The 25475-nt window shown below is 43.2% G+C and overlaps 2 protein-coding genes across 2 annotated transcripts in view; both read left to right on the top strand.

Annotated features, from left to right (window-relative positions):
* gpr158b (G protein-coupled receptor 158b) overlaps nucleotides 1-15317 on the top strand; it is a 54067-nt gene extending 38750 nt beyond the window's left edge. The window contains exons 7-13 of the mRNA XM_071918584.2: nucleotides 855-1093; nucleotides 5441-5579; nucleotides 10091-10196; nucleotides 11849-11995; nucleotides 12634-12877; nucleotides 13615-14171; nucleotides 14337-15317. Coding sequence (XP_071774685.2) covers nucleotides 855-1093; nucleotides 5441-5579; nucleotides 10091-10196; nucleotides 11849-11995; nucleotides 12634-12877; nucleotides 13615-14171; nucleotides 14337-15317 — 2413 coding nt within the window. The remainder of the gene's footprint in view (nucleotides 1-854; nucleotides 1094-5440; nucleotides 5580-10090; nucleotides 10197-11848; nucleotides 11996-12633; nucleotides 12878-13614; nucleotides 14172-14336) is intronic.
* Nucleotides 15318-18503: 3186 nt separating this feature from the next.
* On the top strand, nucleotides 18504-25419 carry LOC139926779 (annexin A13-like). The gene is made up of 11 exons (XM_071918591.2): nucleotides 18504-18627; nucleotides 19495-19570; nucleotides 19942-20036; nucleotides 20162-20332; nucleotides 21010-21043; nucleotides 21397-21476; nucleotides 22126-22194; nucleotides 22893-22994; nucleotides 23150-23225; nucleotides 23343-23455; nucleotides 23927-25419. The coding sequence occupies exons 1-11, from the start codon at nucleotides 18613-18615 to the stop codon at nucleotides 24044-24046; spliced, it is 951 nt and encodes a 316-aa protein (XP_071774692.1). The 5' UTR covers nucleotides 18504-18612; the 3' UTR covers nucleotides 24047-25419.
* Nucleotides 25420-25475: the final 56 nt, after the last annotated feature.

Here is a 25475-nt window from a genome sequence, read left to right on the forward strand (position 1 = left end):
CACACTCACTTTCCGCTCCTGAGATGGAAGAGGAGGACCAAACACTGGCATGAGTCGTCCCTTGACAAAATTACCAATATGATTTTTCCCTAGCTTGGTGAGAGAGAGAGCACAGAGGCCGGCACAGTGCAGAGGCAACAGCTGACAGAGAGCTCGACTGTTGTATATGTCAGTGTGTGAATGAAGGTGTAGGTGAGAGAAAGATGGACGGTGGCATTTCTACATTTCTACAGCTTACATTCCCTTAACCAGCATCGAGTCATTTCAAAATAATCCTGAGAGATGTGTTGTGCATTTGTAATGTAATGTAAGTTGCAGGTAAACTGTTGCTTCTGCATGCATTCCCCCTACTATTTTAGTTAAAAATGGGATTTATGTGAAACTTCTGTGTGCAAAAAAAGCAATGCCATCCCCAACACCCAAATTATCGCTACTAGAAATACTGAAAACTTACAATAGTAGGAACTTTCCAAGTGTGGTTTCCCTTGGGATAATAAGCTTTCTGCATCATCAAAGCCATCAAAAAAAAAATCTGTGCCCTACCTCCCATCCGAAACATGTTCCTCTCCAACATTATATTCTGTGAATGCAGTCAAAAAGTGAAACCGCATTAACTGTGACTCTGCCCTCCCTCCCTTTCACCCTGCGGCACTAGAGATATTACACCATGAATTATACTGTACATATTTAACAAAATTAATGAATTGAATTAACAGTGCCTCTGCCACCTGCTCCTGTTTAACTCTTATGCAACCAGGCATGTTAATAAGAGCAACAGCCAGGGGCGTGAGCTGTTCAGGGTGGGACGATTTCAACCAGGGATCCCGCTGTCCCGCTCCACTGTCTCCCTCCAGGGTGTTGAAGGTGTTCCTGTCCCGCACGGCCCAGAGGACACCTTACATGACCAGCTGGCGGGTGCTGCGGCTGCTGGGGGTGATCCTCCTGGTGGTGCTGTGGTTCCTGGTGGCCTGGACCTCCGCCGTGTGCCAGAACCCCGAGCTGAGCCGGGCGCTCATCGCCGTGGGCCTCACCCCGGAGGGACTGCAGTTCAGCATGTGTCTACTGGACCGATGGGACTACATGATGGCTGTCGGTCAGTGTGTGTGTGTGTGTGTGTGTGTGTGTGTGTTGTATTACTACACAGATGTGAACCAAATGTATTCACAAGGATAGGAAAATGAGGAAAAAGTGAGGACATTTTGCTGTGCTGGTAACACAGTTGACACTTTCTTTTGGTTTTGAAATTCAACTTGATTGTGTGAATCACATCAGTTACCATATAAGTTCAGTTATACATGCATTGTCTTATCAGTAGGAATATTAACTATTTTTTGAAGTGCCACATATTTATTGGAACTGTATTAGCACAAACTGAATCGTTTCCGTTATGTAGACTACATCAAATGATATAGAAATGGAAAAAGCACAAGTACTGTGAGCTGATGTTCTTGAGATAAAATACTGGGCTGCCTTGATAGTGGCAGGGGTTTTATCTTCTTACTGAACACAGGCTTTTCAAGGTGTAAAGGGCAATGTGCATACACTGGTTCAAGTGTGAGCGGTTGAAAATCCCGACTCACAAATCAATCGATCGGAACGTGGTCTAAAGGTAAACAGCCCATTACAGTTCAGAAACTGATGGGCAGAGTGAGGCCAAAACTCAACACAGTCCCTCCTCAGTGGATTGAGCTGCAGCGTCCCCAGCTGGAGTGCGGCCTTGTCTGTTGTAGGCGGCACAGTCTCGGCCTCCGCTGGACGGCAAATGGGTTGCACACAAATAGAAACACCTGCATTTTGAAATTTCCAGCCAGCCTTGGGAGCAATGCATCCATTGTTGACAGTCGGGTTAGCAGGTGTATCACGGAGTGTGGGGAAGTGTAACCCATTAACCCCTCAGATCAGCACAGAGTATGTCCAAGTTTACCCAAAAAAGCTGCAGGTGGAGCTTGTTCAAGTGACAAATGGTGGTAAAGTCACACAGAAAAACAACACGGGCCATGGAATGTTGATCTTGTATAAACTTGATGAACTTTGACAGATTTCTGGTTCGAGAGAAATCGAGCGACTTCTTTAAGCGGGGCATGAAATTGCTCCAAAACAATCTAAAACACGTCTCCAGCTCAAGCAACAGGCATCGTTGTGCTGTAATGGGTCTGTTTATTCGGCCTCCTGCTCCTGGAGCAGCGTTTTGCTGTGAACTCAAGGTTGGATAGATGTGGCTGAGAATTTTGATGATTGCGTCCATTGTTTGTTTCATCTCCCCTGATAGTCTTGCACACAAACAGTCTAATGAAGGATGCAGTGAAGCAAGTTAACAATGGGATGCTCTGCTGCGAAACGAGATGCAAAGAACCTATCATAGATGGCCCTTAGAAGCCTCTCACAGCTTCAAAACTGGCCTCACCTGTTGGTTGTCAGTGGCACAGTAACTCCTCTTTAAATCTCGCCCAAATAAAGAGAGTTGTGTCTGAATTATATGTCAACTTGTCAGTAGCAACTGGCCTGTAATCCACAGATTGAAGCTCAAAAAGCAATGCTGAAAAGCTGACCTCGTACAAAGTTACCCGCCTCTGTTGAATCCGATAATAGAACTTCCTTCGCACAGTTTATCCTGCCCTCTCTGTTTTTATCCCCTGAAAGCAGCTCCTCCATGATTCCTTATGTGCAGACTTTGACAAGTGCAGCTTCCACAAATGGCTCGCCCTCTTTAGCGAGCTCCCCGGTCGCACGGAGCGAAGCGGCTGTGGCCTTTCTGTGAGCCGCTGCAGCCGCTGACAGAATCGTTGTCAAAGGTTCATGCGAAGATTTTAAAGCTGCAATCTTCTTGGTGGGAGAGCCGAATGGAAGCTAGCGTGTTTAGTCTCCTAATTGGACCAATACACATATCAGTGATTAAATTATTTGCATAACCTGATGCTTTGCTTCTCGATTTATAAAAGTAAATATATCTTAGAGAATTGAGAAATAAATCCCAAGCTCATATATTCCCAACCAAGCCTCATATAGAGATTGGCAGTGAACCAAAATGTAAGAATTGGTATTTGCCATAAGGTCAGCACTGTTGACCTTTACATATTTCTCTGTATCCGACTGTTAAATAGTCAGAATTAATAACTAAGCATTGCCAAGAAGTTCTAGGTAGTAGCATCCTGCGAGGGCCCAGATGGCCCTTGTGGATCTGTTACAGGAGCCTCCTAATGACAGGTTCTTGAGGCAGGAGGCAGTGATGGGCACCTCACTGAAGCCGGTCTGACAGCAGGGGAGACTAATCCTGTTTAGAAAGAGGGAGAGGATGGATCCCTGAGAGACGCTGCTTGGCCTGCCTCTGAGAACTGACAGACAGAGAGAGAGAGAGAGAGACAAAGAGACATAGAGGGAAAAGAAGAAGAGAGGAGTGAGGCCTGTGAAGTGTGAAGCTTATAGGGATGTGGGCAGCGATGCAAGGAGAGTTTTCCACCATCTGAGCAGGGGGGAGAACTTGAGAGGAAGAGAAGCGGAGGAGAGAAGTGGTGAAGGGAGGACAGCTAAGGACACTGTGGAGACAGGGCAGGGGAACACTGTGCATCTTCAGAGGAAGTGTGTGTGTGTGTGTGTATGTGGGTAACAGCGGCAGCGTGGTTCTTTCTAAATGGAATGAAACATGCAGAGCGCAGCAATCCCTCTGTGTGTGTGTGTGTGTGTGTGTGTCTTTGAGTGTTTGTGTGTGTCGGTGTGGGTTTGTGTCGTAGAGGAGATGGGACGCAAGGGAGCCCCGCTGTTCCTCCTGACAGCCAGTGAGAACGCGGCGGTGTGCTGACGCTCGACCGGAGGACAGGACACCTGCGAGCGTCACACCACAGCAGCACTAGGGGAAAATTAATCACATCGCCTTTCTATGTTTTGGCTTGTTTTTCATGTAAATCTCATAATGCTGACTAGAGACTGCGCAATTTTACCAAAATGAATAAATCATCCCATTCTGTACTTGGATGTAAGGCAAAAGGGAGTTGATGCAAAAAAAAAAAAAAAAAAAAAAGTATTGATAATGTCAAAGGCTAGCAATTAATTTGAATCCGTAATTAATCTGTATTAATTAGAATTGTTATCCTTCCCCTCTTGCAAACAGCTCTCCCTGCATCCCAATTCAGAAGCTAAGTACCATGTAATTAGTGATGATTTATAGACTAGGCCCATTCATGAATATTAATGGACTCTAATCATTGTCAAGACGTCATAAATGAATATTCCAACACGATCATTGGTCTTGGTGTTGTTCACTGCTGACAATACAAACAGCAAGCCCTTACTAGTTAGACTGTGTGTGGGAAGACCTCTGACTTGGTAACAGTCATTTACTTGTTTTAAGTATATTTCAATCTGTTTTATTTGAAGATATGTTTTTTTTCCACTGGCAGTAAATGCAACAACATCTTGTTATTCTACACCAGAGAGCAGCCAATGCAAGATATTTTCGATCGCTTCAAGACACAATTTCATACATCAAAAATGCAGCATCCCTAAAGGAATCCCCCTCATTACATTCCATAATTGCTATTGATTTTTGCAACCGATTTGTTTTGAAATTCCAATGCGTTCACAATCTGCATTATAATGAGTTATCTGCGCGCTTACCGTGAATGCAGCCTGCCTCTCTCAGCACCTCTCTGCTGTGTGAATCCCAGTCGGCCCGTGTGACCTTGGTGAGATCAGACAGTAGCAGGGATGTGTCAACAGAGCGGCTGCCTCACTGGGGGGAAACACTGCAGACAGACAGGGAAGTCTTGCTAAATGAGGAACCGCTATATTAGGAACTACATTATTCCCATCAACACTGGAGGCATCAAATATCATAGCCGTGCTGAGGCTCAGCTCCTTATTTCCCAGTGTGTGAGAGAGCCTGCAATTACTGCTGTAGACATTATAAGTCCCCATACCCTGTAATGCGCTATATTACCCAAACTGTTTCTCATCAGTGCAGCAGCAGAGCAGCAAGCACATAAAAAGAGAGACTAAATCGATGCCTAAAGCTTTACACTGCAAAAAACGTCCATACTTAACAAGTCATAAGTCTCATATTCAACCTTCAAATCTTATTTTTCTTAAAACAAGACAAAATTATGCCAATGGGGTGATATAACTCCACTTGTTTCCAATGCGGTTTCACTTGTTTCAGGAATTTACTAGAAACAAGTTGATTTGCATTGGAAACAAGTGAAACTATCTAACCCCATTGGCAGATTTTTTCACTTGGTTTAAGAAAATTAAGATTTTATGCCTCAATAATAGACTAAATGACTTGTTCAGATGGAGATAGGGTGATTTTGACAATAGTATTCTCTAAACCTTGTATAGGCCTATACCTGACCTGTGAGGGAAGAGAGATAGGGATCACACTTTATCTTATGTGGAGTGGAGTTTTATTAACCACCTCTGGTCCTTTTTTGTCTCTTTTTACCCCCAGCCGAGTTCCTGTTCCTGCTGTGGGGCGTGTACCTGTGCTACGCGGTCCGGACCGTGCCCTCGGCCTTCCACGAGCCGCGCTACATGGCTGTGGCCATCTACAACGAGCTCCTCATATCGGCCATCTTTCACGTCATCAGGTGGGTGGATCCACCGAGGATGTGTGAGGAAAATGGGGTGGGGGGTGGGGGCGAGAAAAAGAGAGTGAGAATGTGAGATGGGTGGTCAGAAGTGGATGGGGTGGTGAGAGAAAGAGGGAAATGGGAAGATATGGAGAAAGGGACATGAGAGGAGACAGAATGGGGGGACAATAGATAACAATGAAGAAGCATTACTTCGACTTGACGAACGTCTCTCTGACAGTAATGAATAAACGGCACAAACAATAACAAGGGCTTAGGCGACTTTTACCCCCGCTAGCTGCTGTTTAATCATAATCGTGGAGATATTTGCCTGTTAGGCCGGGCATTACAAGTGCTGAACATGTCAGATGAAAGGCAGAGAGTGCTCCCGCCCCCTTCATCAGGCAAATGAACAGTGTCAGCAGAGCTGCCTGGGTAAGCCGGTTGAAAGGAGGTGAATAAAACATGCCTTCCCCAGGCAGACACACAGCATAGATCTGCTGTGCCAGGCCCAAAATAAACTCTCTGTGCCCTGTGACTGACTGTCTGTCTCTCTGCCTGTCTGTCTTGTTGTCGCTCTGTCGCAGAGGTGGAACTAGTTCTAACTGCTCTACTTAGTGTACTCCAGTAGTGTACTCCAGTAGATTCTTATGGTAATAACTGGTTTTCTGAGTATTCTACCTTTCTGTTCTGAGTAATTTAAGTATTTAGGCTACTTAAAAACTGACCTTATTCACATGGAAGTCATTTTGAACGCTTGGGGTAGGAAACTCTACCTCAAAGATACAGCCAGCTATAGGCTACCGAATGTGTACCAAGATTAGGGTGACCAGATTTTCAAACCCCCAAACCGGGACCCTTAAGTGTACCGCACATTCATGCACGCGCACATGTATGCGCTTATGCACGCACCATAGGCGTTTTCATCAGGATGGGGGACAATTATTTCAGCGCTTAGCACACCTAGTGACTGCACCTTTCAACACGATGGACAGCGCCTCAGCAAACCAAAAATGATGTTTTGTCTCCAAAAATCCACCAAAACATAGTTTATTTGAAAACTGTATAATAACACTAGTAAACACAAAACACAAGGATTGCACTGGTGTAATATAACATATTTTTTGATTGTCAGATACCTTTCATCTCTGGTTATGTTTCACCAGATGCAAAGGTCCCCTCCTGAGCTGCCAGTTTCAGATCACTGTCACCGGCGTTTGCCCCGCTGAAGTAGGTCGCAACGGTGCTACTACTAGCTTGTAGCCACCGCTTATGTTTGGCCGTGTTAATATGATCTTTTATGTCGGCATTTCCACCGCGCGCAACCGAAAATGTACTCTTGCAGTGTGTGCAGAACACAGCACTTTCGTTGCCGGCTACTTGATGAAGAAAAGAGTAAGCCTTCTGGAGGTCTTTAGAAAAGACCGACTTTCTCTTCGGCATGACAGCTAACCGTTAGCGTACTGACAGATTCTGTCAGACAGAGCCACAAGCATCATAGGCTAGCAACAGCCTTGACAACGACACATTGATTGATTGACACACATACAGACAAATCAGTGTTGAATTCAGACGCGTGGTGCATTGTTTATGTTTTTTGATTGGGTTAGGTAATGAGCGGGACAGAACATGATAAACGTCTATGTAAGCGCTGAAAACAAGTATAATACTATTATTATTATTTTAATTGTGGTGAAAACCGGGACAATTTGGTAGTGAATGTTGAAAACCGGGACATTTTAGTGTTTTACAGATATTTGTCGGAACTCGGGACACCCATCTTGAAACCGGGACAATCCCGGACAAACCGGGACGTCTGGTCACCGTAACCAAGATGCACGTCATACAACATTTATAATGTCACAGATTCCCCACTGAAAAACATATAAGAATCAAATGGATCTCAAGAATCCAGAGGGATATAGGTTCCCATTTTAATATATTTGGCCCATTATTGCTAGCTACCAGCCTGGGTAGCTAGTAGCTTGCTAGCTAGAAGCTACCTTCCACTAAATTCAGCTAGTTAATTTGAAATGTTGCGCCTATCTGAAGTCCTCACTTATGTGTTGAAGTAACACTAGTTTTATGCCAAATGTCCAGGTAGAGTTTCCCACCCGAATGTTCAAAATGGCCGCCGTGTGAATAAGGTCAATTAGGCTAGCTAAAAAGGAATAGTACACAAACTTCAGGCTGGTAATGACTCAAATTATTTACTGGACCCTTATTTTTGAGGTTAGCTTGTATGTGCTGTCACATGTGCTGATTTCTGCTCAAAGGTAATATACGTTCCTGTGTGTTGGTCTCTTGCTAGAGCATATTTCCAGACAAACACATTTTTATGATAAGGATTTTGAGCGTCTGTGTTTGAAAAATGTAACCTTACAATATCTAACGGACGCTGGAAGTCGTAATATCCAAACTTTTACAAGACTTCTAGACCAAAGAGTGCTTTGTCAGGCTTATTTCAGCGGGAATAAAACCAGTCAGGTGTGTTTTATAGAATGCCTACTGGAGCCGCGGGCAAAAGATTTCATTTGTCACACTCTCTCCGATAAAACCGGTCGTGATTGAATATTCCTTCATTTAAGTGGCGGCCTATTGTGCTCAGTGGGACAAAAAGGGGGGAAAAAATCAGATCCTTTTCATCTGTGGAGAAACTGAAAAGTCCAAGGAACACGCGTCCATGAGTGGTGTGAAACTGTTATAAATCAAGCCATTCTCTCCTGCCGGGGAATATAACGTTAGAGAGTGCTGTTTGGTAGGCTGACATCAGAGCCAGTCTGCTGCTGTGGTCCAGAGATAAGGGGGAGTTTGTCTAGGGTGTCTGAGTGTGTGGGTGTGTGGTGGTGGTGGAGTTGGGTTGATATTAAAGTTGTAACGCCGCTACGTCTAAACACACACACACACACACACACACACACATACACGCCATCCTTTTGGATGTCTTATGTGATTAATGAGTGTGAATCTCATTACTGGGAGCGATGACAAAGGGCAAACAACCTCTGAACCACCTTGGCTGATCTCTGCTGAATGAGCCTGAGAGAGATGAAGCAACCATCTCTCTCTCTCTCTCTCTCTCTCACACACACACACACACACTCTTGTCTTGTTTGGTATTGGCACAGAGGAATCTTTTCATCGACTTTGCCTCGCAGCAACTTCATCAGGATTTTGTATAGGGATATAATTTTTCTTCAAAATACACAATCAAACTCCGCTTGACACTGCCTGATTCATTCCATCGATTCATCTGTCATTGTGTTTGCCTTTGATTGCTTGTTGGAAATTGGTGACAAAATGTAGCTACTTCTTATACGATATTGACATTTGAGCTTTTAGACGTGCCTCTCACATTCTCTGGCTGTAATCTGAGAGAATATGTGTATTACCGGTGCCTGTGAATGCAGCACCAGCTCTGATGTACGGGTAACTGCCAAAATAACGACAACCATGACGTGAAGAAGTGTTTTAAGGGCGTCGGGCCACCGCAGGCTACCAGAATAGCCTCAGTGTGCCTTGGCATAGATTCTGCAAGTGTCTGGATTGCATCAATGGAGACAGAAATGGGACACAAGTCTTCTGTGAGAAATTACATTATTTGGTGTTGCTCTGCTTTAGAATCTCCCATAAGTGTTGGGTTGAGATCGGGTCTTTGCCAGATCTTTGCCATTATAGATGAAACCACTCCCATAAGAGTAGAAATGCTGCACTATATAAACACCTTAACAGAACCATCACACCATATATGCAACTTACATTTGGTAGACTACTTAAAGTCCCAATGAAACTGCATTTTGAACCAGGTTGCTGAAAACACAAATTGCGTTTATTGTTAAATAAATGTATATTATGGCATGGGAAATTAGCTAACAACTCATTTTTCATTTCATTATGACTCTTAGTATCATGCATATGTTTTTATCTGTGCTGGCTGCAGTGGGAATTGAACCCCTAACCCTGGCAGTATTAGTACCATGCTCTATCCACTGATGTACCAAGGACTATCTGTTTCAATATGACTTGTATCACTTATATTCTTAGGTGCTTCCTATATTTTGGCAGTTACCTGCAGTGGCTGTACTATTCAAACCACTGCATACTGCCTCATATTCCCTCACAACCAAGTTAATTGCACAAACCATTCCATAACTTTTGCTGATTTACTCCTTAAATGGAGGCAAATGTGTCCAATAAAATGCTCCCCGCACCATTTACACACGGCGCCAGTTACACACGCTTTTTCTGCCTCTTTTCACAGTTCATTTGCGGTTCATTCCCTTTTCCATATTTTGTTTGATGCTGAGAGACCCTGGGTGTTCTGGTACATTTCATGCTGTTCTCCTTCTCCACAGAATCACTAAGGGCTGCAGTTTATGTCTGTGTTTGCATATGTGTGTTTGCATGTGTGTGTGTGTGTGTGTGTGTGTGTGTCTACATATCTCACAGATACACCAAGTACTCAATTCAAACTGGCTGAACCCATACTGGTTATTGAGCACAATCTCTCTTCTGGTGTGTGTCTGCAGGTTTTCTCTGGCGCCTGGGCTGCATCCTGACTGGATGCTCATGCTGTTCTTTGCTCACACTCATCTGACTGTGACCGTGAGTCTGGGCCTGCTGCTCGTTCCAAAGGTAACAATCTAAGTTATGGATCATACCAGCTGTTCATATGTTAACTAGTCTAGCACCCTTTTATAAAACTGAATTTTGAGACTTGCGACTCCATCCCTGATTGCTTTATTGAAAACTTAACATTCCTCCAGCACCTCAAATTCAGGTATTTGAGGTATTGCTCCAACCCCAAGAGTATTTTTTGGAAAATCCTGCCAATGTAATGGAGGCTAGATGTAGAGATTTCCATAATGGCTACTGCTGTAGCTTGTATACTTGTATCTTGACTATAAAACACTTCATTAATCATCTCAAGTTCATTTGATATGAGCTATCTGGAACACACACACACACACACACACACACACACACAGAGAGAGAGAGAGAGAGAGACACACACACAGACACATATGCTACCATTGCCTTAAACTCATTCAAACTGCGTTAGTGGTTATTGTAATTTAGCTAAGCACTCCCGCGGGTATCTTTATGTTCAATCTCTCAAGTCTGATGGAGAACATTTAATTCTCCCGCTGTGTGAGAAATGCAATACGCCGCCAGTGCTCTCCATTCTTTCTTTCATTCTTTCTTAATTAGGCGCTTCAGAAGTACGAGACAATTGAGCACAATGGGATAATTAAGCACAATGGCAGGATGTCAATCTCAAACAGCGTCTGTTCCTGAATCTGGGCTCAAGTTTTAGTCTCCCTCTTTGTTTCCAAATTTGTTATTCAACCAGAGCAAAATAATGTGGCTATAAAAGTGAAGTCAAAGTAAAACCTCTGTACTCCTCTTTCCAGATCATTTTGTCCCTTCACTCTAATGTCTCACTGTAATAAATGCTGCCTTATCTCGCCCTTTGTTTCTGTTCACAGGGAATCCAGGTGAGGAATGGCCTCAGAGATTGTATTTGAACCGCATGAACTTGAATGTGTCACGCTCATATCGAATCCCTGCATTTGGAGAATGAATTTATTTAATAAGTGAATTCAAAGAAGAATTTGTAAGGCACAATTTGAAATTGAACGCAATGGCTTGAAACTGAATGCGATTAGTGAATTTAACTTTTAACTCTAATTTTAAATTCAGTTTTCTCAGTTCAGACTGAGCTCTCTGAGACACACATCTGGGAACTTAGTAAAAGCAAACGAGCAAAGAGCCGATCCAACATCAGAAAATGTTTGATCAAAATGCACTTTTTGATTCAATAATCAATAATTCAAACAAAATCATTTATTTATCCTTACTATGTAATGTAATGTTTTAAATCTCTGAATACAAAGTTCAATAATATATGAAAAATAAAAAAAATATTGTGCCTGTTTTTCCATGTTCACAAGTGATCATTTGCTCAGATTTAACACAGTGGATGGTGGGCAAGAAAATAGCAATTTCTCTTACTGCAACTTTTCCACTAAGATCCATACCAATTAATCATTTACAGCAAGAAATATAGTTATTAACCTCCACCCCACCTCAATGTACCCCTTGACCAACTTATTCCATCTGTCACACAGTAGATCCTGTCACAGGTGTCCCAGGCCAGGCACAGTATTGCTGGAGATACATTTCCAGATTTTCCCATTCTCCCATCTTTTCCCCACATTTCCTACAGGGTCCAAAACGGCAGCACTACATGCCATCATTTAACCTTGCCTCTCCATCTGTCCTAGTTCCTGTCCAAGGGGACCCAGGCCAGGGAAGACATCGCCACCGAGGCCTATGAGGAGGAGCTGGACATGGGAAGGTCCGGTTCTTACCTCAACAGCAGCATCACCTCAGCCTGGAGCGAGCACAGCCTGGACCCCGAGGATATACGGGTGAGCCGGCACTGAGAATCATAACATGACATATATATATATATAGCTAAATATGCATACTTTATGAATGCTTTTTCCTAACACTAGTAAAAATAGCCGGTGTCATCAGGAGACAAATCCTTGAACTGCGCCATTAACAGTGAATAGCAATCTCTTGTGAGTGGCAGTTAGAGCAAAAATATGCAAGGGGATTTTACGGGGATATGGATTTCTGGTTCAAAACGGTTAGTTCTATATTTAAATAAAGCTCATTTGTGTGGTAAAGCTTAAATCAACGTTCTTTGCGTCCACAAATCCAGTGTCCCATTCCTCAGTGGAGCAACACTATTAGCTTTTCAGCAGGTTTTGGTTCTTCATGCCGTCAAAGATTAGAGTTTTGTTATCTAGTTTCCAGTTTTGGAAGAGATTTGGCCTTGTTTGTGATTAGGAATAACTCTATTTGAGGGTAGGCATTCGCTTTGAGCTGTCACACAGTGTAACTACTATTGTAAAAACCAAACCATATTGAATTACATGCTGTAATAACATGTCTGCCAATTGAACCTGGAAGTTGATGTTATTAATTGGACAGTTACACAGTGATTAGATATTAATTACACAAGAGCTGCCAGTAATTTACCGTCACATCCCTATTTCAGGACGAGCTGAAGAAGTTGTATGCCCAGCTGGAAGTCTACAAGCGTAAGAAGATGCTGGCCAACAACCCCCACCTGCAGAAGAAGCGCAGCTCTAAGAAGGGCCTGGGTCGCACTCTGATGAAACGGATCACTGAGATCCCAGAGACCATGCACATGCACCGCCAGTGCAGCCGCGAGGACGGCAGTGAACACAGCAGCAACCGCAGCACCCTGAGGAGAAACCCATTCGATCCGACCCACCACGGTAAGACCCAGAGCCAGGTCAATTATTTCAATTCCCAAGAACAGTTAGACCCTGTGTCCTCCAGGCACCTCTTTTTTAGTTAGTCCCACTAAACACGTTTGGTGGAAGCATACTCCCATATATCGTTGTTCTTTTTGTCTCTTTTTATATGGGAGTGTCACTTCAAACTCCAAACTCCATATGTCAGGATAATGTTGCCTTGCTTATCGGCAAACATACAGACCTCTTACAGAATAACTCAAGAAGACCTTTTCTGAATTGTCAAAATCTGCTGGTAAATTTGGTTTACTAATGATCGACAAGACACCACTGATTTCAATAAGATTTCAACCTTTATGACGGGTTTATTTGTTATTCCTTCATCATCTTCAAACAAAATACATAGTGGAGGAGCAAGCAGTGTGGATTTTTATCAATTTTAAATGTGTCATTTTTATTGCAAATAATGATAAAAACACGCTAGCTCAGAAAAATGCACTGTTAGTGAGCAGACACTAACATTAACTACAGCCAGACACAAAAGAACACAGATTGTGCTGCCTCCTAATCTTTGATGTCAGATACACATAGAGAATGAAATGCAAACAACAGAGAAGGAGACTGTTCTTCATGTTCAAAAATATTAACATACCTGAACATGTGATTTTTTATGCCTTCTTAAAGGGCAAAGAAGAGAATTCATATCAGTGAAACTGTCCCACTTTCATGCTAGACCATTCCTTTAATCTTCCACTCAGGCAAAGCCCGGGACGACTCCCTGAAGAACAAAGTCCTGGGCCTGAAGAAGTCGCTCAGCTATGACCACGTCTGTGACCAGGGCGAGGAGACTGGAAGCCAAGACGGCTCCACCGCGGGAGACAAAATAACTCCTGTTGGAAGTGGTGGGGAAGGATCTCTTCTGGGTTCCCTCATTGGCCGGAAACACGCCAAGAAGTCACCGGAAGCCGCGGCAGCCGCGCCGAAACTGGAACCGGCTGAGTCCACCGAGTCCGTTCCGCTGTTCTGGAAATCAGCCAGCGCTCACAACTTGACGCATGAAAAGAAACCCGTCCACCTGCGGACCTCCATTATGCAGAAGTCTCTAAGCGTGATTGCTAGTGCCAAGGAGAAGATGCCGGGCCTCACCAACAAGACGCAAAGTGTGGAGGATGCCAGTAAGAAGGGGCTGAAGGGACGGGATGGGAGGATGCTGTCAGAGGTGGATGAGACGCCTGAGCATTATCCCAAGATGATAATCAGCCAGTCAGTGGAGTACTCCAAGACACCCATGAAGATGGGCATCATGAAACAACAGGTACTTATCTTATCCATCGTTTGAACCACTGGTTTTTGTAAAATGTACCATTCGTGATTGACTGGTCAAGTGCTTCATACATTCATGTGTTGGTTAGCCATGTTATTAATTGACTAAACAGTGATTCATTCATTGGCTAATCATTTTATTGCTTGATTGAAACAGGTGAGTGGCAGCCAGCCGTCCATCTGTTCCGAGCCGGGGAGGAACCTCTACGATGTGTCCGAGGTTTGCCCTTGGGAGCTAGAAGACCCTCCGACCCCCTCAGAAGGAAAGACCCAGAAGCATGTTTCCATCGCCCCGGATGAGACCACTGCAGTGCGGAGGGGCAGCAGCTCCGGAAGCACCAAAGGCAGTCGGTCCCAGCAGAAGCAGAAATTAGGACAGTCCCCTGCCAACAGACGCCGCTCCAGAGATAAGGGAGGAGAACGGGACGAAGGTAGAGAGACGAGAAAACCTCGGTCTCCCAGGTCGCCTCTCCCTCTCAAGCCGGACGTCTCTCCCTGGGACTTCGATGAGCAGCCCATGCTGGGAGGAAATTCAGATTCCATCTCCCCAGACAGGATCAGGCGTAAGAAAAGCGTCACACCCACCGACGGGAAACCCAAGACGCTCCACTCGGACCACTCCAAGTCCACAGGGAGCCTCCTGCAGCCGCCCTCCCTGATGGTGGAGATCTGTCCATGGGACTACCACAGTCCGCCCTCCCCCAAGCAGGAGAAGACCTGCAACAGCCCCACGCCGCACTCCAAGAGGAAACGGAAAGGCTCCTGCTCGTCCAACCACAAGGCGGAGAAGGAGAAAGGGAGGGACAGGGAAAAAAGCAAAGAAAGGCGGAGCTCCTCCAGCAAGCCTTCGTCAGAGAGGAGACGCATTAGCCAGTCATCGGAGGGTGGCGGGCCAACTTCTGAGAGGCGGAGGAGCTCCACAAGAGACCCCGAGATGACGGAGAACAAGAGGGGAGAAGTTTGCCCCTGGGAGTCGGAGCCCGCACCCACCAGCCTCGCTCAGACTAAAACTTCCCCAGAAAGGAAGAGAGAGAACTCTTTGAGCACTAGCTACAAACCTCCAGTGAGCAGCGGTGCTAAAATGGTCGATGTTTGTCCCTGGGATTTTGACGACCAAGACTCTGGGAAAAGCGCATGATATCCAGTGTGATGGTGGACTTTGTATTTTTTGTATTCACAATTGACGGCACAGAGGACAACGCAGAACTCTTTAAGCTTGAGATATCTCCTTGAGGAGAACTAAAAGGAGTGTTTGTCCTTGTTCTCAAAGGTAAAAATGAAAAGATTTAACAACGTATTCATGAGAAAGTTTTTCTCTGGCTCATCTTGCTGTATGTTGAAATCATTTTGTGAAGAAGAAAAACTTTATTCTGCTGTCCATTAATGCATTCCAAACAGAACTATTTGGTAAATAACAAACATTTTGTTGTTAAATGGTGCAATTTATGCAACTTTAAAGTCACTTTATCTTCATTGTAAAGGAATATTTAGTCTGCACTTTTGCTCAATTTGCATTGTGTGTATGTTTTATCACATTGAGTACAGCAAGGCAATTTGAAAATGAATCATACGTACCTGTACCAGCATATTAGACAATCCTTTGACAACAAACACAGTGGTGGCTCGACCTAATAAGGTTATCGAATGTTGTTCACGGAATGTTAGGCTGTTTCCCCCGCAAGGCCAATAGCTGATGAAACTGATATTCTAGGTTACTCATTAGCCAGTGGAGACTTATCAGATGCTGAACACCGCTAATGATGAAAATGAGCAGGCAGCGGGGAAACAACACTTAGAGAAAAGAAAAAAAACTAAGATATGAATACTGAGGAAAATGACCAAAGCCCTAAGCACAGTTGTGATGCCTTAACTTTAGGCCAAATACATAATTAAGAGCATGAAGAAGACTGTGATTAGAGGAACATGGGGAGAACAAAGGATTGTAGTACAGCTTCCTTTTTTTTTTACAAGGGATACTGTATGTTCTAATGAAAGTTATCCATATATATACATTTTTCAAAAGCCATAGCATGTGGCAAAATTTCAAGCATCCAATAACGAAATGTTTATTGGTTAACTTGTATTCAAATATGACAGTGAAATTTTTGATGTTGTTGCCTTTGGTATTCGTCTCCCTATGTAACACATGATGCTTTTGAAATGATGTTGCATTGCTATCAATAATGTACACAGAACTTTCAAATGGCTTGCTGTTAAAGGAATAATTTAAGCGGTGTTAAAATATCCATGAGGGTTTCCCTGTTGTTGACATTGGTTTACTGTTTACTGTTTTTAAAGTGACACATTTACCATAATCTTGCCCTGGACTTCCCTCCCCAAAAAGCACTCATATGCTGTAGTATATATCTACAACACATTGAGCAGAATGTGTTTTTTTCAAAGGACCAAAACCAAACCTGAGTTGGGTAGATAATGTGAATAATGCATTTTTTTCCTTTCACTTGCTCGCCCATCTTACATCTGCTTGAATGCACATTTTTTGGCTTTCCACAACCAAATGCTAGGACATGTTCAACTGCAAAGATTGAAATGATTACTGTATGTGTGTGTGTGAGAGTATTTATTTGTGTGTGCATGCGGGCATCTTTATGTACCGATACAATGCATGACCAAAGCCTTTTTACCACTTTCTTGCTAATAGAAAATTAGTGATTTACCATTGCTGTCAGCAGCAGCACCTCCAACAACAACAGTCAGCCTTTCTGTCCTGTGATCAACCAACTAGCCAACACCGTCACCTGATTTGTGCAATGCAATCAAACATGGAAGTCAGTCCAGCTTTAGTACAGTGGTGTGTGCATGACAGTGAAGATACTGGGCCCATGTTGCACTAAAATTCACCAGAGATAGGTAGCAAAAAAAAAAAAAAAAATCATTACACATATGAAATGGTCAAAGATGGTTTGAAAAACTTCAGGCCCACCTTCCATTTTTCGAATATCTAAATACCAATACAGTCATGTATTTATCAAGTGTTTCAATACTGATCTATAGTTCTGCTTCGTGCTCATCATAATGAAACAGTTGGCAAGCAATCCATCAGCATCTATACACTGAGAGGCTTGATAAGTAACTATTTTACTTTATTTAACCATGGTTTAACGTTCACAAGCATTTTTTCTATCAGATGGTTTTAGGCTGTTTTGACATGCAAAGGTGTAACTTGCCCACTAACTGTATTGTATGCTTGTTATATAGTGTTGCTTCAAACAGTGACAAGCTGTTGTAGTATCCACATGGGAGTATTTATATTGTACATTTATATTGTGTTGCATGTACATACCGTAAATACTCTGTTCTCAATCCTACAATAAATATTTCTATAAAACCCCCACAGTGGCAGTCACTGAATTGCCTTGCTGAAGCTGCAATTTGCTGTTGTTTTCTTTGGCTTGTTCACTATTGTTTATGGTTTACAATGCTAATCCATTCTGCAGGACCGCCTGCACTACCTGCCACACTCACATTTCAATTCAAAGGAATTAAATCCAGTTCATTGCAATTCATAGCAACACAGCAACTAACTGGATGTTCAGAGGGTAACGACCACAAGACATGGTGCAACACTGCCACCATGTGGAGCTTTTAGACAGGTCCTTAAAACTGGCCAAGAAGAGACACATTTAAACCACAACTCCAGTTCAAGTCAGATATACAGTATCTGTTAGGCTACTATATGAAAGTTTTAAAAACAGTGTAATATCAACAGCAGAAAAGACTCTACCTTTAAGTCTGTGATTATTAGAACTAGATAAGGTTGGGACTTCATGGGTCTTCATATGACTAACATTAGTAACATGTCTAAATGAGCCTGACAGTGTAATGATGCTAAAAGCAGAATACGCATGAGGACCAGTGAGGTGGAGACATTCTGCTTTAGGACAGAGACTAAACCACAGAGTCAGTGTATTGACCACTATGCTGGAGAGATACAGTTTACCACACTGTGTTTCCACTTTGCTTGCGTTTACGTGTGTGTGCGTGCGTGCGTGTGCGCGCGTGCATGTGTGTGCTTTGACAGTAAATTCGGCTTGACAAGCTGCACTGTAATGGGACACTCCAGACCTGTTCAAACAGTTGATGACTGCCTGAGCAAATAACTCTGGTATTTTCATCTGTTTGACTTTGGCATGTGATGATGACCCCTCACCCCTCTCCCAGCCCAACCTCCCATCTCTGTTGTTAAATGAGTAAGCGGTGGTGACGTCAGCTCTGCACCACCGGACAGGGCTGCGTCCCTTGCAGGAACAGCCGACCGGCTTGACACGCATCACACTTACTGCACAGCACAGCTCAGCTCAGCACAGCACAGCACAGCACAGCACAGCACAGCACAGCACAGCACAGCACAGCACAGCACGACACACAGCTTTCACTTGACATAATACCTGGAAATTCCAGTCTGGAATATCATGGGCAACGTGCAGGTAAGAAAGATTACTTTTCTACAGCCTGCGTAGCAAAAAGAACGATTAACCCTATAACGAAAAATCACTAGAATAACACTGTAATATTCCTAGATGGACAGTGTGTCTGTGGTATTCAAGGGTGAGTCAGGGGAGAAATATAAAACATCATCGAGAAGGATATAAGTCACTTTGAGTCAACACTGAGTACCACAGGAATAGGGATGTTATTGTGATTTTTCGTCGGGGGATAATAAAAAAAACAAGACTTATAGTTGTGTTGGTTTGTTGACGTGAAAACGGCAAACTCTGCCTCTAGTCAGAACGTGCGCAGTTTACTTCACCGAGGGGAGTTACTTCGCAGTGCCAGGGCCGAGGAGGCAGCGGCAGCGATGTGGAATTTGTCCTCTGTGTCGCTGATCAATAAGGCCGCATTGTGTTAGATGGAGGGTGGGCGAGGAGAGGAGGCTGCATGCCGTGCAGCTCCTGTCCCATGACTCAGCGGGCACAGGCTGCACCCTTTTCCTGGAGGAACAAACGCATGCGGATGCACTGCGAGACCAGAATCGACTCCTTTCATTCGCTTGCAACACCTAATCCTGCTCAGTTTTGTGCAGCAGTGGTAAATAAAAGGGTGGGCCTATGACATTCAATCGGTGATCATCATAAGGTCAAACAACCACCAATATAACAAAAATCTATTACATTTTCAGAAATTAAAGGTGGTAAACTCTATTTTGCAATATAAAAAACATGGGTAATCAGAGTTTAGGTGGGTTTACCTTCCATTATGTTCCTAGCAATTGTAAACACATTATTTGTTTGCTTGATTTGATTTATTTAATGCATTTTCAATATGTTAAGGCCCTGTCACTATTTCTTCCCTAGCCCACCATTGTCCCATATGAGGACTTCGATGTTACAGCCGACATCAAGGACATTAGGAAAGCTTGTAAAGGTTTAGGTAAGTTTGTTTTTTCATTCATTCATCAATAAGTGGATGTTTGTTTTCCTACATTCATTCCTACAAAGATTAAGAAGCCTCAGTATCTGCAAGTGCTAGAATATATGGTCAAGCTATTGATTTCTCTACTCATGTGATCAAGGCATCCATTTTGTTCACATGAAAAGAGTGAATGTTGACTGCTGTGATGCAATCACCCATTAGAAGAACTCACGAATTTAAAAAACAGTCAACCTCCATATCTCCCCTCAATCACAAGAAGTAAAATCCCCAAATCCAAACATATATATATTTTGTATCAAAATTGAATTAGTCTTAATGGTTTGAGTACTTTTATTTTATTTATATGATTTGTGTATTATATTCCCCAGGAACGGATGAGGAGGCTATTATTGAAATCCTGGCCAATCGTTGTTCAGCTCAGCGTGTGGAGATCAAACAGGCCTACTTTGAAAAATATGATGATGTAAGTACCTACCTACCATTCCTACCTCCATCTCTCTCTCCCTCTCTCTCCTTCCTTCTCTGCCTCGATTTACCTCTCTCCATATATCTCTCATCTTGTTTTTCCTTCACCGTTGCCACCAACTGGAGCTGGAGGAGGTCCTGAGGAAGGAGCTGACAGGCAGCTTTGAGAACGCCATCGTGGCCATGTTGGACCCTCCCCAGGTTTACTTCGCCAAGGAGCTGAGGAAGGCCATGAAGGGGGCGGGCACAGATGAAGCCGTCCTGGTGGAGATCCTGTGCACGGCTACCAATCAGGTCGGCCAATAGGTGATGGATAACCAATGGAAGAGATTGATGTGAATCCTATAGCCAATAAGGTTAACCCTCTGGAGACAGCCAGCCAGCTTTGGGTGATTGAGTGAGGTCTAATGCTGCCTTCAAGTGGCAATTACGAATTGAGCGCACATGAACGACCCAATAAAGTGATAAATACGACTGGGAAATCAGAATTCTCTATAAGATCCAAGTTGTGGAGATGTGACGTTTAGTATTTTTGTGTGTTTCTATTTTCAGTCCTTTAAGTTTTAGTTGTCAAGCATTTTTGTTTTTAATAAATTAAGAAATCAATTACAGGCTTGACATGGATTTTCTCCTCTTCATTCTACCACCGTAGCACAAAGTAGCTCTGTGCCACCTGATTCCTAAAGTAAAACATAAGACAACAAAAGCTGCCTTTAGTATGGGGTCCATTAATTCCCGACCGAAAGCACTTGAATGCATGACAGGTCGTGTTTATGACTTTCGATCTGGGATGCATGAGCTTACTAGGAGCACTTGAAGGCAGCATAAAAGGTGCAGAGGGATGCCCTTTCTTTTTGCTTGAAACAGTCTGTATTTGCTTCCCTGATATAATCTTGTTTCTGTGTTGCTAGATTCTGTGACTGTATAAAGTTATTGGCTGACTGAATGTCCTCTTTAACCTCTCCCAATAGGACATCTTGAGCTACAAGGAAGCATATGCCCAGGGTAAGTATATTTATCCAGTGATTCAGAGGCACATAGGCTGCCTTAGCTACCAATTTGATGTTCCGCCCATATTGGAAAGTGTGGTCAAAACATGGAACAGCAGAATCAAGATTTATATTTCTTGGGTGGGTCACTTTTGGGGATGAATCATTGTAAAGTCAGTCATCTTCTCCTCTCTTGCCTTGCTGGTCAAGTTACAACTACAGTTATTCTTCTCAGAGTCAAAGTTTAACTCATTGTGAAACTTTTCTTTCTAAGTTGCAGTAGATTGAAAGGATTTGAGCACAAATGTTGTGTAAAGATGGTAAGACTTTGACAGTAGCAACGCTCTTACTCTTATTCTTACTTTATAGTGAATGACCGTGACTTGGAGGCCGACATTGAGGATGACACCAGCGGAGATGTGAGGAACCTGTTGATCTCGCTGCTGCAGGTAAACACTGGCTTTATTTTAGCTTCATTTAGCCAGGAAAGTGACTCCTAGCAGACAGATGGGGGAGCAGTTACAGGGGAAGGAGGGTTACACACTTAACAAGTATCCAGCATTACCACAGTCTCTATATTTGAAAGTGGAAAAGTTGAAAGTGGATATAAGCTATTAAGCGAAGGGGGGTAGGACCACATCTTGTCTTCCTTCGATAGAGGCTCTGAAAGGTGTTTTAACTGCACTACACTTGTGAATCACCCTGGGACACTCGTCACACATCACATCATTGTTTGCCGTGCTTTGGCCTCGGTGCCGTCCCTGGCTCTCTCAGCGCTCCCACCCTTGCCCACTTCCCCTCTCCTTTCCTTCTCCTGGAATCAAAGACAAACAACAGTGTAGCCCTTGTGACTCATATCCTACTGCAATCCTCATCCCAAAGAACTGCAACTCCAATTGCACCAAAATGTTTCAAATGTGTACCAGATGATCGTTATCCCGTTAAATGCAGGAGATTATTTTCGTAATCCATCTCTTTGACCTTTCTTCCACTCTCTAAATCTCTTCCCCTCCCTCTTCCCTCGCTCCCTCCCCTATCCATCACTTTATACCTCTGTTCCCCTTTTCCTCTCTCCTGTATCCCTCTGTTTTCCTCCAGGCAAGTAGGGACGAGGGCTACGAGGTGGATGAGGGTCTAGCAGAACAGGATGCCACGTCTCTGTTTGAGGTGAGCTCTCCTGGATAAAGTCTGCCCCGCGTAATTCCCTTAAATCACAGCCCCCTATTCCTAGAATACCTTAGGATTTAAGTGCTGATCTGAGAGCAGTTTGCCTTTTAAATCACAGTCAAGTTTGTGTGGTCATGCGGCCTCACCGGTGATCCTAGATCTAGTTTTGTACATGCGAGCCCAAACCAAACAAGTACAGATTCTTTGCAATCCCACGGTGTATTGTATGTTATGCTGTTAGGCTATATTTCTATATTTCTATTTCAATAGGATTGTGGGAGTTGTGTGAAAATTTGCAGCTAAAGTGTGAAGATTCATACTTTAAGTTACATTTTCACAATAATACAAATATAAATGTGTCCAGAGATAGTCAAGTGGTAAAAGTCTGCTAAATACAAGTTTAATTACTTTTATTGGTTAGATAATGCTCAATAAAGAACAGACATGACTCATTTTTTACCACTCTGTGATGAGGTTTGATAGCACACAAAAAGAGTGAAGTGTCTAATCCCCGACTGACTGACTCAGCAAATGAGCCTGATTGTGACTACCAAAGGATCATGGGCTCAACTGCTTAATACTGAGGATTTTAATTGGATGAGAGACTGAATGGAGGCTAACTCTGCTTGCACCAGGCCGGAGGGAGGATGTACACACAAATGATCGCATATTATTTCTTTTTTGTACGTACCTACCAGGCAGGAGAAGGCAGGTTTGGCACAGACGAGTCGACCTTCAGCTACATCCTGGCGCACAGGAACTACCTGCAGCTCCAGGCCACCTTTAAAATCTATGAGTCGGTATGTAGTGGCAGTTTTCAACTGTTTCCAGTATTAGTATAGTAAAACCTGCCACTCTTCTGGTGGGTGAGGATGGTATGTTTTTGTAGTTTCAGGTAATTCCCTGCTGTTTGAAGGGACTATTTTCTGTTCTGTTTCTATTTTTTGTTCTACAGCTTTCAGGAACAGACATTTTGGACGCCATTGACCACGAGGCCACAGGAACCCTAAAGGAGTGCTACATCACTCTGGGTAGGTTGGGAAGGGATAGTTTACATTGTCCAAGTCACTACCAATGAATTATCAAATGAGTTATCAATTCCTTTTATAACGCATGCTCCCTTTGTTTGTGTGTGTGTGTGTCCATAGTGAGGTGTGCTAAGAACCCCCAGCTGTATTTTGCCCGACGACTCAATGCCGCCATGAAGGGAGCGGGCACTGATGAGGACACACTCATTCGCATCATCGTAGGACGCTCTGAGGCAAGTTGTGTCTGTGTGTGTGTGTGTGTCTGTGTGTGTGTGTGTGACTGCACATTCTAGCATATAAGCATATTGGGTAACGACATAATAGTCTAGATGTTTGGTTGCACCTCAAAGAAAAAGCTGAACGCTTCTTGGATATTTTATACTGATATTTACTGATTAATATCTCAGTCATTCAGTTGTGATATGACTGATCCTTTCTATCTGCATGATTAGTGTATTATTTATCTTTTTCAAGTATGCAAACATCCTACACTTTGAGACGTCATTGATCATATTGATGCTTTTGAGTGAAAACCTTGAGGAATTAATCACGTAATCACCATTTTGGGGTTTTGGATCTTGAAATTTGCTCGATTGTACCTATTTTGGATCCATGTAAACCTCCAGTTCAAGGGGGAAAAAACATAAAGCAAGCAGAGGTATGGGATTTCATCATGACAGCAGCTTCATGTTGTTGACCGGCAGATTGACCTGGACACGGTGAAGGACATGTACCTGGAGAAGTACGACGTTCCCCTCAGAGAAGCTCTGGACTCCGAGTGCGGCGGAGACTTCAAACGCCTCCTGCTGCAGATCCTGCACTAAACCCTCTCTCACCCCCCCCCCCCTCCTCCCACCGGCCTTATCTAACCATACCTCCAGCCTCTCCTCCTCTGCACTCTCTCTTCCTCTCCTCTTCACTCTATCAGTTTCACTCCCCAGATTCACTCAATCACTTTGTCTGTCCACGTATCGTCTTCCTACTCATATCTCTTTTTCCTCTCTTTCTCTCTCAGTGACAAAACAGTCAAAACTCTTTGCAGCACGGACCAAAAACAAACTCACATCATTATATTACTGTACAGTGTCTGACACATGGTGAACTTACATTAATAGTCTTTACGTATACAGTTTTGCCAAGTAAAGATAACCTCTGTTATACCCAGTGGAAATTTCATAAATGTTGTTCTCAAACACCTCTATCTCATATTTGTCGTTCCTATAACAATATTATGGAAGTTAAGCATCATACTAACATACAGTTATCCAAATAGTGTTCAATAGCACTTCATTCACCATCAGCAGCTTTACAATCTTTTAGTCTGTAGTCCGCTACTTGAAGCTCATCCCAAAGCTACAGAAATGACAAGGCTGCTGCTGCTCCCAATTCATGCAGCCTCTTATTTTTGCCACTTCATCCATCCATCTCTCTCTCGCTCGTCTTCCTCTCTGTGCGTATCCGCGTTGCGCGCTGAGATTAGACGGCGCGAGTGTCACTCCTATCCGCCACAGAGATGCCTTGTATGAGATAATAGAGATGCAATTTCCTTTCTTCTGCTGAGACACTCAACACTCAAGTGCCGAATAATCACGTCGGAGCTCAGATATCTGAATAACACAAGATCAGAAATAATACATGACGGCGTTATTACCCGCTGTCAAAGGTCAGAACGCTTAAATATACATTATGGGCTTTTGTAGTCGTATCCCTGACTGTTGTTTTGGGGTTTTTTATCTCAAGACCGGTGACTGACTGTTCCTTGCAAGTCACGTTTTTAATCACAGCCTGCCTTTTTCTCACATTTACACACTTTGTTGGACAACTGCCTTTTTTCTATAGATATCCAATAGACATTTACTACAGTGTTAAGGTCCTACTGTGTGAGCTCATTGTGTATTTAAGGCTATTAGAGGAAAATACTAATACATGATGCTTATTAACCCCCAAAGTACAATCACAGATAATGGCCATACTGTATGTATTTATTAAAACAAATTGTATCTTACCTTAACTATATTTATATTAAACCAAGATTAATAATTACTTTTAATAATTAATAACTACTATAATGTACTGTTGTACTGTCACATAGCAGGTTGATACACTAAAATATGAATGAAATCATTGTTAACCCACTGTAGTGACACGCAAAACATATGTGGCATATATGATGATAATAAATTATATCTCCATTATAACCCAAAGGTCATGTTGTGTTCTCTTTATGTCCTGTAGATGGCAGTACTGTATCAC

Source organism: Centroberyx gerrardi, chromosome 13 (assembly GCF_048128805.1).
Source record: "Centroberyx gerrardi isolate f3 chromosome 13, fCenGer3.hap1.cur.20231027, whole genome shotgun sequence".
NCBI lineage: Eukaryota > Metazoa > Chordata > Actinopteri > Beryciformes > Berycidae > Centroberyx > Centroberyx gerrardi.

Coding starts and splice junctions, on each gene's coding strand:
- LOC139926779 (XM_071918591.2), top strand. Junction 22,995..23,149: donor CCTTTAAAATCTATGAGTCG/GTATGTAGTGGC, acceptor TTTGTTCTACAG/CTTTCAGGAACAGACATTTT. Junction 23,226..23,342: donor GGAGTGCTACATCACTCTGG/GTAGGTTGGGAA, acceptor GTGTGTCCATAG/TGAGGTGTGCTAAGAACCCC.